The 16316-nt window shown below is 43.6% G+C and overlaps 1 protein-coding gene across 1 annotated transcript in view; it reads left to right on the forward strand.

Annotated features, from left to right (window-relative positions):
• AKR1A1 (aldo-keto reductase family 1 member A1) overlaps nt 1-12277 on the forward strand; it is a 28531-nt gene extending 16254 nt beyond the window's left edge. The window contains exons 4-9 of the mRNA XM_075067576.1: nt 47-198; nt 3826-4021; nt 5748-5947; nt 6833-6905; nt 8462-8548; nt 11560-12277. Coding sequence (XP_074923677.1) covers nt 47-198; nt 3826-4021; nt 5748-5947; nt 6833-6905; nt 8462-8548; nt 11560-11625 — 774 coding nt within the window. The 3' untranslated portion in view covers nt 11626-12277. The remainder of the gene's footprint in view (nt 1-46; nt 199-3825; nt 4022-5747; nt 5948-6832; nt 6906-8461; nt 8549-11559) is intronic.
• The last annotated feature ends 4039 nt before the right edge of the window (nt 12278-16316 follow it).

A 16316-nucleotide genomic window follows, 5' to 3' on the forward strand; every position in this document is an offset into this window, starting at 1 on the left:
TGTAAACATGTCCAAATATGTTTTTTTTCCCCTCTGTCTCTAAAAGCCTGTTAAGAGGGAGGAGCTATTTGTGACATCAAAACTATGGAATACCAAGCACCACCCAGAAGATGTGGAGCCAGCCTTAAAGAAATCTCTGAAAGATCTGAAACTGGATTACCTGGATCTGTATCTCATGCACTGGCCACATGCCTTCGAGTGAGTTCTGCATGGGAGGAGAGCAGGAAGTATAAAAGTAGTGCAGACCATCTGTTTATAACTGGAGGCTAGTTACTGTGCAGCTGTGAATTTCTTGCCACAGATATTGCCTGCAAGGTATTTCCTGATGTTGTTAGTATGGTGAGCTTGAAATGTCTAGTCTGGGCCCCCACTGCTGTCCCTCCAAATGTGCATATGCATTTTGCCTAAGGACAGAGAGACAAAGAATGTTTCCAGTTCACCCCAGTTCTTTGCATTTGAAATGAGTTTTAGGATTAGTAAAATCTGGAAACTGTCTACAAGGAAGATGGATATCTCCTGATAATTGTTCTCATTAGTCTGGAATTATAAAGCTATAAATAGTGGATTTAAACTTGAAATTAAGTCTTATCTGATTTTTAAACTGCACTAAATGTTGTTTAATAGAGCAATTAGGGAGCAGAACCAGTTTTCAGAGAGGCAGTGGAATTGTCATGATTACTAGATACGTACTGTCACAGTTCCCGAGATAACTGCAGCTCTGACCCCTGCATTGCCTTTATGAGGGCACCTAGGTCTCAGACCTCACCATTTCAGGATGACTCCTAGACGGAATTTGCAATTCCTGCTGCAATCCCCTGTGATCACCTTAGCAGATCTGACTGCAGTTCAGCACCAGCAGTCCTGTTCTTTCAGGGGCAATGCCAGGGTTAACCAGTGATCAGCCAGCCTTCATAAAGCAAAGTATTATTTATTCAGAACAAAAGCATTACAGAGAAAACATGTTAAAAACAGTAAATGCGGGTTTTGCTTTACCAGACAGACATCCATCTTCCACATGGAGATCATGATAGGAACAAAGTACTTCAAAGCCTTCCCACAGGGCCTGTCCCTTTTGGTCACAGTGTCATGTCAGTTCTTGGATTGAGTGAGAGTGACACCCCCCACCCCACCATTCCCCCCATCCTCAAAGTCAGGCTGGTTACTTTGTACAGTCACAATTCTTTGTTAGCTGTCCTTAACCAGCTCAAACTAGTATATGCCATTTGCAGGGGGCGGTGAGGGTGGGGGACTTCTCCAGATTTATTTACACTGTCTAGGAATCTGTATTAATTATCTCCCAGTGATTTTAGTTATTGCAGGAAATTCCTGTAACTCTTCTCTGGAGCTAACAAATTCTTGGCCCATACAGATTACACATAATATTTATAAAGTTGGTCTAGTAGCCTTTGAATATTCCATGTGTCCATAATATCTGTCACACCTCCCGAATCACAGCACTAGGTGGCCTTGGGATCTGAGTGAGTTAGCTGGAAGTGGCTTAACTAGGAGTAACAGGATTAATGAAACACATCCCTGCTGGTGTAAACTGGTGTAGTTACATTGACTTACATGGAGTTATGTCAGTTTACACCAGCTGAGAATCTGACCTGTTATGAAGGAAAAATCTTCCCGAAGGTAAGATCTATTAGTGTGGAATAGTCTCCCAGGGGAATGGTGAAATCCTATCAGGCTTAAGCTTGGGCTTGAGTCATTTAATACTGGACTGGGTAAAACACTTAAGTGTACACTGTAGGGGCCAATCCTATAGCTGTAGAAGGATGGACTAAATGTGACCTGCTATTACTTAAGTATGAGCCTCTGTCAGACCAGCTACACAGGAGATCCTCTCAACAGGCCAGCTCTCTATCAGCAGGGCCGGCTCCAGGCACCAGCTGAGCAAGTTTGTGCTTGGGGCGGCAGATTCCAGGGGGTGGCATTCGCTACTTTGGCCGCCCCTGCAGGTTTTTTTCTTTGTTCTTTTTGGTTCGCTGCTCCGGCCGTCCTGTAGGGGGCAGCAGTGCAGAGGAGGGGCGCACCCTGGTGGGAGCGGTGCCAGGTCTGTAGCAAGCACGGCAGGGCAACCCGTGTCCTTCCCTGCCCGCTGACCGGAGCGGCGCGGAGCCCTCCTGGCAGGCAGCGTGGCAAGCACCCTGCTGAAGGAAGCCCTGGCTGCCGCCCTTCTCTCTCTCTCTCCCCCCCCCCGCCCGCTTCCCGGGGCACGTTTGCAGGGCCGGGAGTCCCCCTGCACGGCTGCACCTGTGCTCTGGCCAGCCCACAGGTTTGTTTGTCCTCCTCCATTTCGCTGCTCCGGCCGGCCCGCGGGTTTGTTTGTCCCCCCACTCCCACTTCGCTGCTCCGGCTGGCCCGCAGGTTTGTTTGTCCCCCCCCTTCGCTGCTCCGGCCGGCCCGCAGGTGTTTTTTTGCTTGGGGCGGAAAAAAAGCCAGAGCCAGCCCTGTCTATCAGATTCAGAGGAACTCAAATTCTTGCCTCCTGGGAGCTTTCAAAGAGGCGTTTCCATTTTTTAGAAGTGTCATGTGACCCGAACTGGACGAGTACCACATTGTGAGTGATACAAGAAAAGACTGTTCAGCATTAAATATATCCCTTTAGGTAACTTAGTGAGGCAATGCATTAAAGGTTCTAGTCTCTGAATGATCAGATGTAAAACAAAAACTGCTGTATGGGGAAGTTGAGCTGAAGGGTGTACTTAAATGGGAACTGATGCTTTCAGTTAGAACCACAGAGTCCATGGGTCTTGAGGACGAATCCTCTCATCCCAATACACAAAAAGCTAGAAGTGAAACCATGTTTCAGGGGCATTTCTGTTGACGTGTTATGCTGTTTTCCCCCTACAGCATCTCATAAGGCTGTATTCTAATTATATTTGGTGCTCAGTCTACCCACGCACTGAGCAAGAATCCTCCCACTCAGTCTGATGCCCCTGATCCCTCACTCCCAACTCCTGCCACTTTCGCAATCCCAACATTTTCCTTTCAACTGGGGGAGCATAGGAAAGTGTGTGTGTCTCCAAAGACTGAGGCAGCAGTGCAGCCAGTCAGAGATACTCCTTAAATAGCTTGGTCAGCCCCTGTCTCATCTTGCTTTCCTCAGAATCCAGTTGTATCCCTCCCACAATGCACAGTTGTATCCCTCCCACAATGCACTGTTGTGTCACCAGGCCAGCCAGATTCTGTGTGTGTTGTATGTGTTGCTGGAAACACTCCTACCCAGGAGCAGGAAGGTGTGATTTTTATTTTTTTAAGACATATTCCCACTGGGAGCTGAACTCGTATCCACTGCTGACATTGCAGTACAGTGCCAGGGAAAGGGAATATTGGACTGTTCCAAGCGCCCTCTCCTGGATGAATGTAAAACCAAAGTCCCTTCAGTAGCAGGTTGGCTCCAGATGGAAGTTTAAAATTCCTATAGAAATCTTCAAAAACTCTGAAGGGATTACCTCTGTCCTGGCAAACGTTCTCTTTTTCAATCCAATATTTTCTAAGGTCAGAGTCTGTGGGTGAACTGTTGCTTGAGTGTATAATGATGGCCATGTTCTCATATAGTTACTGCATTATAAGTAGATAGCTTTGAGTACTCTACAGTAAGTTACTTTGACTAAGAAAGACACCATATACCAACCAGTTTTCCATATGGTAAATAAGCATAGTGGAATCTAAAGCAGATGTAAGCTTATCTCACATGGTGCCTTGTAAAGCATGGATTGGACTTTTACGAGTATTTTAAAGAATATTTCTTTTACTGGACATTTACTATAATAAAAATCTCCATGCACTGTGTTTATACTGTTTTTTGCAATGTTGTAGACGAGGAGATACTCTTTTCCCAAAGAACCCTGATGGGATGATGCGTTTTGACTACACTGACTACAAGGAAACTTGGAAGGCTATGGAGAAGCTGGTGGAGAAAGGTCTGGTGAAGGCCATTGGACTGTCCAACTTCAACAGCCGTCAGATTGATGACATCCTCAACATGGCTGCTATCAAACCAGCTGTACTACAGGTGAGACAATCACAGGCAAGTAGGAATGGGCCTCTGTGTGAAAGGGCAAAGTCTGTGCAGGAAAGGTACATTAGTGTCTACTCTTCTTTATGCAGATCCTATCCATATGAGGAGTGAGCTCTTATGACCACTATTTGTTGCGCACAAATAATGTGCATCGTGGTGTATGACCATAGGAGCAGAGTTAGCCCTGCACTGGAGCAGGCACCAGTGCAGGGACAGGCCCGGCTCCCACCCTATTTGTGTGTTTGGGTGAATGGGTTTCCCCTGGATGCAGGCTAGTGCAGCCCTGAGGGCTGCCCTCACTTGTGTAGTCCCCATGAGGCTTTGCAGAAGTGCAGAATACTTGGAGTGCAAGAATGCCTGGTCATGCCTCCTCCCATCCCCTGTCTGCCCCTTACTTTCCCTAGATTGACCCCTGTAGCCAACACTTCTGCAGAGATGGCACAGATCTGTGCCAGGCACAGGAATCCCTTGTGCTGGGGCAATTCCCTGGGGATGGGTTTATGCCTCTCCTGCAACCCTTTATGCTAGCCTTGCCAAATAAAGTTAATAGAAGAAAAGTTTGCCTTCAAGGATTTCTTGGTCTAATTTGTTCCGCTTCAGCTGAAGCACTTCCATTAATCACAGCTGAAGTGGTAAGGACCATGGAGAAAGTCCCTTCCTCAGGTAGGAAAGTTCCAGAACATTTAGGTCTTTTTAGGCCAGAATGAATACTTCTAAACTCAGCCTTGAAGCCAATAAGCAGCCAGGGCGGAACGTGAACACTGGTGTCAAGAATTCATGATGAGAAACTCCACTAAGCATGCAGGCTGTTGCGTTCCGCACCATCATTACTCTGAGTGGCGTTATGAGGAGAGTGCATTGCAGTAGCTTAATCTTGCAGTGACAAAGGCATGGATTGTAGCAGGAAGAGCCTCACCTGGAGGGGGGAGAAAAAGGTCACAGCATCCTAGAGTGACATAGATTTCAAATCAGCCATCATGGCCATTGCGAGCAGCTGGGGAATCAGCAATTTTCTGATTGTGATCACTCTGTAACAAATAGCCATCACACCCTCACAATTCAAGGGGTAAATACAATCCTGTGGGTGCCATCTAAGAGATGGGAATGAAGGCATGGAATGGCAATCTTACCCACTCCTGGTAGGGTGTGTGGGCAAGTCAACATTGCCTCAGAATCACTACTACTAAAGGCAGCTGATCTAAGAAAATGGGAACATTATTCTAAAAATCCGTTTACAACACTGACCCAACATGGATTAAGCTGACCAGCTGCATTCCGTTATACTGAGTGCTGTGTAAACAGGCTTGCTCAATAAATGCAATTTAGGGCATGATGGGAGGTCTTAGTGGATTGAGTAGTTTCTCGGGCTAAGGCAATAAGTTTGCCATTCAGCTAAAGGAGTATTTCCAATTGGTCAAATCCTCTGTTACATGTTGTATCAGGATACAGGTTGTGGGGACGCTGACTCTGTCTGAATTCAAGTTCACATCTTGCACAGAGAATTCTAGTATCTTCATACAAGGTAGGTGAGGGTAACTTGTAGAAATCCCCGCCCGCAGCTACTTCCCTTTTAGTTAGCTATGCAGCCTAATTCCTTTGGCATAACCTTCAAGGTGACTTCTCAGTCCTGCTAGCAGTAAACTATTGTATCATGGGAATCCCAGCAACCAAAACAGACTTCAATCCTCCTCTTTTGTTCTGTTGTTTGTTGCTTTAACAGGTGGAATGTCATCCCTACCTTGCTCAGAATGAGTTAATAGCTCATTGTAATAAGCAAGGGCTGGTAGTAACAGCATACAGTCCCCTTGGCTCTCCTGATCGAATGTGGAAGCACCCTGATGAACCAGTACTTCTAGAAGAATCTGGGATCAAAAAACTGGCAGAAAAATATGGCAAATCACCTGCTCAAATCCTCCTCAGGTACTGAACAGTTCTGAGAAAGGGTGGTATTCATCACTGGCCCTATTGACGCAAGTGGCACACAGTTAAAGGGGTTCTGACTGAGACAGTATTTTTATTGTCAATAGAGTATTATAGCCAGTAAGAGCCCTAAAATATAATTGCCTACTAGTTCATCTCTCTTCCACTTGGCAAACCATTATTTTCTCCTCTATTTCTGCTGCAGCACAAGCCAGCCTAGGATTTTGATCCTATACAGTGCTGAGGACTTCCTAAGAGTCATAGTAGTTGTCAATGGGAGGCAAGGGGCCTCAGCAACATCTAGGACAGAGGTGGGCAAACTGTGGCCCGTGGGCCACATCTGGGCCACGGGACACTCCTGCCCGGCCCTTGAACTCCTTTGTTACACTCATCTTTAGTCACAACAGCACAAATTTGGAGTTGGTTAGTCAGCTAGTAGAAGGTGGAAGAGAGGAAGGATGATATTCTGCTCAAGGAATTAGAGAGAACAGGAGTCTCTTCCTGGTTTACCTTATGGAAGTTAATGGGGCCAAAATTTTCTAAAGGGTTTTGCAGTCCAGCTTGAGACATCTTGATCTTGTTTCAGTTTTTTCAAAACTGATCAGCTGCAGCTCTCAGTGAAGTAGCCTAGTGACCATTCTGTCTTGCTCAAGATTGGTGTTGGCCGGTTCTAAGGTAAACCCTTGGCCAGCTCACCTCACAGCCATCAAGTGCTCAGAAAGGGGTTCAAGGTGCAGGGAGTAAATATATGTAAAATATATACACCGTCAAGTGAAAGAGAGAATTGTTTGCTTGGAACAGATGTTTCTGGGTGTTGTCGTGTACCTGCCCCCCCTGGGTTGCACATGTAGAAGTTGAGGTTTTTCTTCCTTCTCTGTGTAATAGGTGGCAAGTACAGCGTAAGGTGGTTTCCATTCCCAAGAGCGTCACTCCAGCCCGCATTCTGCAAAATCTCCAGGTAAGAGCTCTTTTATTAGCAATGCAAATACTTAATGTCTTTCCTTAGAGGGAAAAGATGTTAGTAACTGCACAACACAAAAAAGAGCGTGCTCATCCCAAGACGCATTACCAGCTCTCCAGTTACATACAGGTCTGTAGACGCAGACGGGTGGAAAGAATTTTTGGAAAAGAAACTCATTTAAGTTTTGAGTGACAGAAGGGTTTGATCACCCACTCCTTGTTTTTAAATGAAAATTCCTTATCTTTCCTAATTTAGCAGTGGAGTTTGCCCTTATCTTAGATAAGTAAACAGTAACTTGTCTTAAAATGGTATTGGCAAAACAGTTTTTGGAAAGAACTGCCACTCCTTTTTTATTATTCCCATTCAATGACTGGGGTGTCTGGAATCAGCTGCTGTTCTGATTATACTCTTTAGCAGGAATAGGATTAGTGAGGGTAGAATTTTAAAGAAACTCTTTCTTGAGCTACAGTTGAGCCAATTCACTTCACTTTAGAAGTCCCTGGAAACCAAAGTTTTAAAGTTATTTTGAGGTAAGTCTGTCTGGGTCAGATCTTGAGATCTTTGCTCAGCCCTTACTCAGGCAAAATTTCTTGGAAGTTTGGCTGGATAAGATTAAAATCTTGGGTGTAATTCTGCAACTCTTACTTGTATCAAGCCAAATTCTGCCCTCCATTACACTGGTATAAATCTTGAGTAATACCACTGAGTTTAATGGCAACTGATGTAGACACAGAGTAACTGAGAACAGAATTTGGCCCATTGATTAGCACTTATTCACAGAAACAGTCCCACTGATTTCTGTGGGACTGCGTCTGTGATAGAGGGCTATTCAGTGTGAGCAAGAGCTGTAGTATCAGGGCCTGAGTAAAGACCTCCAGATTTAGCCAGCCCTGTATTTCATTTTTTGTCAAATTGCTTCAACTCCTGTTAAGGAACAAATGTAAAAAAGACAGGACCAATCCTGACTCGGTTCTTAGTCTGAGTTTTGCTTGAGTACAAACTAAGTAGAAACTTCAGGATTTGGCCTGTATAGAGAGATTTTCCCTTAATCTCTAATTTTCAGTGCTTCCCAGTGGAAAATGGAATCTCTGCATCAGGAGGCTGTCAAGACTACAGCTTCCAGTACGATAGTTAATTCTTTTGCAATACTGTTTCAAACACAGTGTTTAATCATTTACCCTTTTTGAATTTAAATACAGTTATTAGAATTTCTAATATTGCAGTGAGTTTTTCCTTTAAAGTGCAGACAAAAGCATTCTGTAATTACATTTTAAATTATTCCAGTCTATTGTTCTTTTGTGTGTGTATTGGTACTGTTGCAAGGCCCCAGGTTGATGCTTCTAGATGTTACTATTTCATTCTGTGTCTTGGTATACTGAGGCATCCAGGTGCAAGCCACCCCTCTCGTTTGTTGGGTCTCTGAAAGAGATCAGGCTAGAGGGAGGTGGGCTGTAATTGTTACAAAGGGAACAAGACAGGGTGGCAAGGTTTGGGAGCTACAGAGATGGGCAACCACAGTCCAAGAATAAAGCTTTAATTTTTTTTTGTTGTAGGTATTTGACTTTAATCTCACAGGAGAAGAGATGGATCACATTGGAACCTTGAACAAAAACTGGCGATACATTGTGCCAATGGTTACAGTAAGTTTCTCTGGCTGGCTCAGGGGGAGAAAGTGTGCATGCGTGTGTGTTTTTTGTCTCAGTGCTCTTCCTTTCATCATGCCATGCCAGAGCTATTGGTGGACAAAACATTGCATCTTATTAGGGTAATGAAGCTGGAGATAAACGTTTCATAAAAGATTGGTGAGGGAATTGTAGATGAGGCATGTGGGGGTACTGGACGGCTAGGTTAGTGGCTGTGTTGATATATTAAAGCACCTTTAGCTTGTCTCAGTATGCTCAAAGCCTGGGCACAGCCAGCTGGCTTGAAAAGTGTGGAAGAGCCAAAAGGAAGAGGATGCTGTTCTCTGCAACTAATGCCCAGAGAGGGATTATTGAAGAAATGCTCCCTGCTTCCCCACCCTCCCTATCAGCATCATGGTGATTCACTAAGCAGATGAGACAAAAGAGGGTAGTTCAAAGTGCTAGCTCATTCAGCTGGGAAGAGGCTAAATGCTGTGCAGCTGGGCTTCAAAGATGCAAACGAAACAGGAAAAAATGAGACGCGAAGTATTTTAAATAGGAATCTAGTGCCCCGTCTGAGTGGGACCCTCCACAAGTACTCCTGTTCTTTTTGCAGATACAGACTAACACGGCTGCTACTCTGAAACCTTAAAAAAAAAAAAAAAAAAAAAATGCTTTAAAAAGAACAGGAGTGCTTGTGGCACTTTAGAGACTAACAAATTTATTTCAGCATAAGCTTTCGTGGGCTACAGCCCACTTCATTGGATGCACAGAATGAAACACACAGAAAGAAGATATTTATTTATATGTACAGAGAACATGAAAAGTTGGAAGTAGCCATGCCAGCTGTAAGAAGCCAATCAATTGAGATGAGCTTTCATCAGCAGGAGGAAAAAAAAACTTTGAAGTGATAATCAAGATGACCCATAGAAGGTGTGAGGAGAACTTAACATGGGGAAAGAGATTCAATTAGTGTAATGACCCAACCATTCCCAGTCTCTGTTTAAACCTAAGTTAACTGTATCTAATTTGCATATTAATTCGAGTTCAGCAGTCTGTGTTTGAAGTTTTTTTTGTTGCAAAATTGCCACCTTCAAGTCTGTCACTGAGTGGTTACAGAGGTTTGCACATGGAGAGTTCAGAGGATTTGACTCAGCAGTTCGTCAAACTTCTATGTGTTTATAATACGCTTTTATATCTGAAGATTAATCACGTGTAAAACTCTTAACATGTTTCCATGTGCTGGTTAGTCCTCTGCTTTTTAATCACTATTTCCAGTGTCCCCTAGTGGCCCAGGTGAAGAACAAAATGTACCCCACCCACACTGTAAATAATTCATTGGGGACCCAAGCTGTTGGTTTCAAAAGAGTAGGTGGACTATTTACTAGTAGGAAAAAAATCACTGAAATGTTTTTTTGTGAAGCAATCCTAATCTGTCTCTCTCTAACATCAGCTGCGTATGACTGATAGTGAGCTTCACAGAAGAAAGTGTTGGCTGACTGGCAGGAGCTTGGCACCTTGAAAAGTGCATCTCCTCTCTATGGAAGCTTTCTGGTGCCATGCTTAAACGCCACCCCCCTCAAAAGTCTATATTCAATTAGAGCACATGGATGAAATCCTGCTTCTAAAGAAGCCAAATGGGAGTTTTGCCAAGACTTAGGTGGAACCAGGATTTCCAACTATGTGTTTAGTGGCTAGGAGTCAGGACTCCTGAGTTCAATAACCAACCCTGCCACTGCCTCACCCTGTGACTTTGAGCAAGTTACTTAACTTCTCTGCCTCAAGGTATTCATCTGTCAAACTGGCATAACCACACTTTTCTCTATGGTATCTCACAGGAATGTTGAGAGTTAGACCAATAATTAATATTTTAAGTGCTTTACAAAGTACACACATTATAGCAATTACAGGGAAATCCCGCTATAATGCGCCCCGCAATAACGCGAATTTGGCTCTAATGCGATTGTAAGGTGGCTCCGGCCACCCTAGGCCAAAAAAAAAAAAAAAAGCAGCTGGAGCGCTGCGGAAGCACAAAAAAGAAAATAAAAAGAAAAAACCCATCAGAGCACTGCTGAAGCGCGCAAAAAAAAAAAAAAAGAAGGTGGCTGGAGCGCCACGGACGCAAAAAGAGAGAAAAAAAAGAAAAAAACAGCCAGAGCGTCGCTGAATCGCAAAAAAACTCCAAACAAACAAACAAGAAATGGCCAGAATGTTGCTGAATCGCAAAAAACCCCAAAACAAACAAACAAGAAATGGCCAGAGCGCCGCTGAAGCGCTAACAAAAACAAAAACGGCTGGAGTGGCACCGAAGCGCAAAAAAGGGAAAAAAGGAAAAAAAAGAAGCTGGAGCACCCCCGAAGGGGAAAAAAAAAAAAAACCCCAAAAATGGAATGTGTCTTCCCCACTGCCTCTTCCCTCTTACCCTCACTTCCCCTTTTGGTGAGAAGAGCCATTCTCCTCCCCAGCTGCTCCTCGCTCTTCCTCTGCCCCTTGCACGTCTCCCCTGTTCTCCCCAAGTGTTTCCCTCTCTCACTGCATGGCTGAGAGCCCCCGCTGCTGGAGCTGCACCCTTTCAGTTACTGCTGCAGGCAGTTTGCAAATGAAAGTAGTTTTTTGCCCAAGAGAAATCGACAGGCTTGAAACTGACCAGCTTGAAATGGTAAACCCCGCTATACCGCGATCCCGCATTTAGTGCTACTCAATTTTTTGGACCCCAATCATCGTGTTATAGCGGGATTTCACTGTATTAGGTAAATGTTGCAAATAAGGAGCCCTAATTGTTCTTAATCCAATTCCTCAAGCCCTAGCCAGTGGAAGTTATATTTGTTGCAGGCTACAGAGAATTCTCTTGGAAAAAGATTTTCTAGTAATACCATGCCTTGGGGAAAAGTGGGAGCAGTGATTGTTAAAGATATCCTTGCTAAGGACTGGGAAGTAAAGAAAACTAGATGCTGCATGGTTCAGTTTTTAATTTCAAGCAAGCACTGGATTGTCATCTTTCTGACTCAGATTGTCTTTTTATTTCACAGGTGAATGGAAAACTAGTAGCAAGAGATGCTGGACACCCCCTTTATCCTTTCAATGACCCCTATTAACTACAGTAGATTGGGTGTTAGACTAGGACTCCGTGCACTCGTTCCTCAAGTAAAAAGAACAGGAGTACTTGTGGCCCCTTAGAGACTCAAATAAATTCGTTAGTCTCTAATGGGCCACAAGTACTCCTGTTCTTTTTGCAGATACGCGGCTGCTACTCGGAAACCTGTTCCTAAGCTAATTGTTGCCATTGTTTATCAAAAATCTTTCCAAATAAAATCTGATGTTCTAAATATTAGGCTTCTGTGGGTTTCCTTGTAGCATAGTATATTATGTATAATGCATCCTCTTCCTCCCGATGATGTAATACCTACATCAGTGCTCACAAGGCTTATTATAATACACTGTATGCTCCTGCTATGAGGAAATGTATGATGTCCATGGGAGCAGGCGAGGGAATCGATATCATGAAAGATGTACAGACCCTGAAAATATAAAACTAGGATAATACACTAGTTTTGAATGGGGATATGTGCATAAAACAATTCTGAAGTCTTTCACAAGTGTGTGGATTAAAACTGAAATAATGGGGTTTAGTTCATATAATTATCTTATTTCTTTGGGGCTATACAGGGGTCTGTAAGATTTACTCTTCCTTCCCTGGCTTTATTTGCCTGTTACGGAAAAATAAATGCAGAGCATGGCTCTAGTTCATCCCCATTCCTACTTGATGCTCAGTTTCAAACCTAACAAGTTTCAGTTGTCCTGTCCTGAAAGCGTCTCACCTTGGCAGCTTCTGAAGGAACTTTTCTGGAAGCTTTGCCTATCTTTTCACCTAACCCAGACTCAGCAGCAGCTATCCAATTCAGATTTTGGGAGGATCCTGGATTAGTTCCTAATGATACCACAGGTGCAGTTAGGGCCTGTTACAAGATCCCTTCCAGCTTCTTTACTGAGTAGCCAGCATGGTCTAATCTAGCAGATGCTGGACTGGGAGTCAGAAGAGCTAGGTTGTATTCCTGGCTCTGCCATTGTCATCTAGCATGACCTTGGGTAGGTCACATCCTCTCTATGCCTTGTTTTTTGTCCTCCCTCACCCCCCCGCTTTCCCTTGCCTTGCCTTGCCTGTTAGCTCTTCAGGGTAGGAACTATCTATCTTACATGCTTGTACAATGCTTAGCATGATGGGAACTGAAACAAATCTCCCCCTCCCAGAGCACCCACTCCTGCCAAAACATAGTACAGTCACCACTCTGTCTAGTTTGATTTCTTCCCCTCTGGTCCACCAACGCTGATACTGAGGCCCCATCTACACGACGCGTGAAATTCGATTTTAGATACGCAATTTCAGCTACGGGAATAGCGTAGCTGAAATCGAATATCTAAAATCGAGTTACTCACCCGTCTTCACCGCGCCGAATCGATGTGCGCGGCTCGCAAAGTCGAATCCGGAACTCCGTTTGTTTTGGTGGAGTTCCGGAATCGATGTAAGCGCGCTCTGGGTTCGATATATCCCCGTCTAGACGAGACGCGATATATCGAACCCAGAGCTTTCGATTTTAACGCGCCGAAATGGCGCCGTCGTTAGACTGTGGCCTGAGCCTGTACCTCCTGTTTTTGACTCCATGCTTCCTTCTTTGCTTCAGTCCCTGATCTCATTATCTTCTAAATATAAAACCAAGAGACTGCTGCTGCCTCACAGTTTAGGCATTCTCCAAATGGATATTTGGAACTAATTCCCCTTCAGTCCAGGTTTTTACAATTATAGAATATGGGCCGTTTTATTTCAGTTCTGCTCCAACGCTACCTACATCTGGTACGCGTTCGCCAGACCACATAGTAGATATGAGTTACAGCGCTTTCACAGTCTGGTGGTCGCTCTTAACAAAATTATAAATTCCCGGTTTCTTTTACCTATGCGGCATCAGGTTGTGCTGTTGTTCTCCTTTTTCTCATTCAGTCCAGGGACCCCTGCAGAATCACTCTTTTAATCTCGTTGCAGCACTACTGAATGCTGCTCAAGCCTCCCTATTCCCCAGAAGGCCTGCAAGAACTTTCCCCTTGCAGCTTTGCCCTAAACTGAACAGGGCTTCTCCTTCTTTAAGATTGTCCCTGGAAGTCTAATTCCTTTTCAGATGTTTCATTTTGGCTGATTACCTCATTTCTCCTTCCTAGCTCCCAAGCCTGATTTGTCTTCTCACTCCAGCTGCTATCCTACTCCTAACCAGTGCCAAGCTTCTCTTTGTTAGGTCATAGAACTGAGAACTACTTCCTTTAAAAGGGCTCAGTTGCTGTAGACAGGACATCTAGGAACTAACCATACATTTAGTGTTTGTTCCTTATTATTTGTAAGCAGCAGCATGGTCTTATGAAGTAAGCATGGGACTTGTATGCAGTAAATCTTTTACTCTCTAATACATCGGACACTGATTCTTCTTATGCCATGGTGCAGTCATTTAACTTCCCTATTTAGTTTCGCCACCTGCAAAATGGAGTTAACTTACAATGGCTGGAGACAGGGCATTATAAAGGGACATGTTGGCCTGGATTGTCAGACTTAAAACAAAGGGCTGCCTCTAAATTATTGGGACTGCCATTCGGACACTGTCATAAGCTGGAAAGAAAAAAATAATTAACTGCTAGTAGGTGAAAAGTAATTACTTTCCTTTTCATACATAGTTACCTGGTAACACTTGAAACAATGAGTAAGTGAGAAAGGTGCTGATATCTGTGTTTATAAAAATAGTAAAATAAGACAATAAACGCTGGGTTTGAATGAGCAATTCTGGGACATCACACAATTTCTAATGAGATTTTTAAGTGGTGTTGCAGACCGTAGCCACCGATTAATGGTCATAATAATGTTTATCTCTCACGACGTATTAGCCGACACATTTTAAGGTTTATCAAGCTACATATAGTCCTCTCCTTAATTTTGAGCTTCTAATGATTTTAAAATTGTGGACCTAAGAGTTTGTGTAGTGGATATAACGTGAACGTGGAAGATCGCTCGCGTATCGTATAGACATTTCCAATGTCTCTAATTGTCATTTTTGAACTAGTTTTAAAGATGGTGAGAGAGTTTCACTATCTGCCCTTGGTAAACATTATTTCTAACATGTACGTAAATATTATTAGTTGCTTCCATTCTGTTTGGAAAAATTATTAATTGTGCTCTAGAGTGTGCAACCCCTACATTTTATGCTCTTTTAGCAAACAATTGTGTAGATAAGTTTGTGTATAGAGCCTACTAATCGCCATTACTTATTTTTCCTGTTATCTGTGTGCTAGTTGCTTTTGACTTCAGATGAATCTCTGTTGTTAATTACTGTTCATAGGTTATCCTAAACTAATGGTATATACTTCTACTATGGTCTCACTTGCTGATTTGGAAAGTACTTGTCTCTCGTCTTAGCATGAATTCGTTCCTCTTTCTTGCAGATATGTTCTAGTTTGATAAGTAGTTAGTGCTATACTTTGTACTTTTAAATCTCACCCCGTATAGCTATCCTTTGCCATACTTACGAGGGAAAATCTCTGTTTAAATTTACTACAAGTATGTATCTTCTCTCCTCTTTTTTTTTATAATCTTCTTTTGTTAAGGCTAAGGTAAAATTATGATGTGTCGACTTGCTCACTCATTTTAGTTAGTTCTTACTAGTGTATATTATGGCCATTAAACCCCTGTAGATTTTTTTATCTGATCGCATATTTAGGCAATAATACAGATACACAGTATTCTCATGCTCTCCTACTCTCTTAAAGTTATCTTTCAAAAATGCATATTATTGGCGCGCCAACCAGTATCCTGTCCCTAATCTTTATCAGGGGTTATCTCGTCAGTGTGATATTGAGAATGCAAGGAACACCATATTAGATAACTAAGGAATAAGCAGCCTGTAGCCAATTTCTTCCTAACCCCCAGTTTATACCCCGAGGCAGGAAGGCTTGTATTGATTGATAAATATCTGTGAATGGTTCTCTGTTCCTTTTTTGAATGTACTAAATTGTTGACATAATTATACCTTGAGGCATTGAGTTCCACATGTTAATTATGGATTGTTTTTGTTGTGTCTTATTTTCCCTTTGTATTGGGTTTAAATTTGCTGCCCTTCACTGTAATATGTTTCTTGGAGATTATGCACACAGGATAAGTGTGTGTCCTACTCCTTCATTTCGAGTCTAGCTTCACAATTGGTCTATCCTCTGTCATGTCCCTTTAGGCACCAATGCTTTTGCGTCTAACTTGTCTCCTTGCACCTAAAAAACTCGCCAACCCAGTCCAGTTCTGAGTCTCTCTCATGGGACATGTCAATGCCTTGCTCATGCCCTTTCTGCTTATGCTGTTCTTGATTCTGTAGCTACCCTTTTGAGGTAGGATGACCTGACTGGCACAGCATTTCAGGGAAAGGTATAGCATTGACTTATATCAGGGGTGGGCAAACTTTTTTGGCCGCTGAGGGCCACATCAGAAGTTGCAAAACTGTATAGAGAGCCGCGTAGGGAAGGCTGTGTCCCCCCAAACAGCCCCTCCCACTTCCCATCTCCTGACTGCCCCCTCAGAACCACCAACCATCCAAGCCCCCTTGCTCTTGTCCCCTGATTGTCTCTCTCTGGGACCCCTGTCTTTAACTGTGCCCTGGGACCCAACACCCTATTGAAACCCCTCCTGACTGCCCCAACTGTATCCACCCCTGCCCCCGACGGCTTCCATGCTTATCCAACCCCCTCAGTGCCTGACCCTGACTGCACT

This window comes from Chelonoidis abingdonii, chromosome 7, assembly GCF_003597395.2.
Source record: "Chelonoidis abingdonii isolate Lonesome George chromosome 7, CheloAbing_2.0, whole genome shotgun sequence".
Lineage (NCBI taxonomy): Eukaryota > Metazoa > Chordata > Testudines > Testudinidae > Chelonoidis > Chelonoidis abingdonii.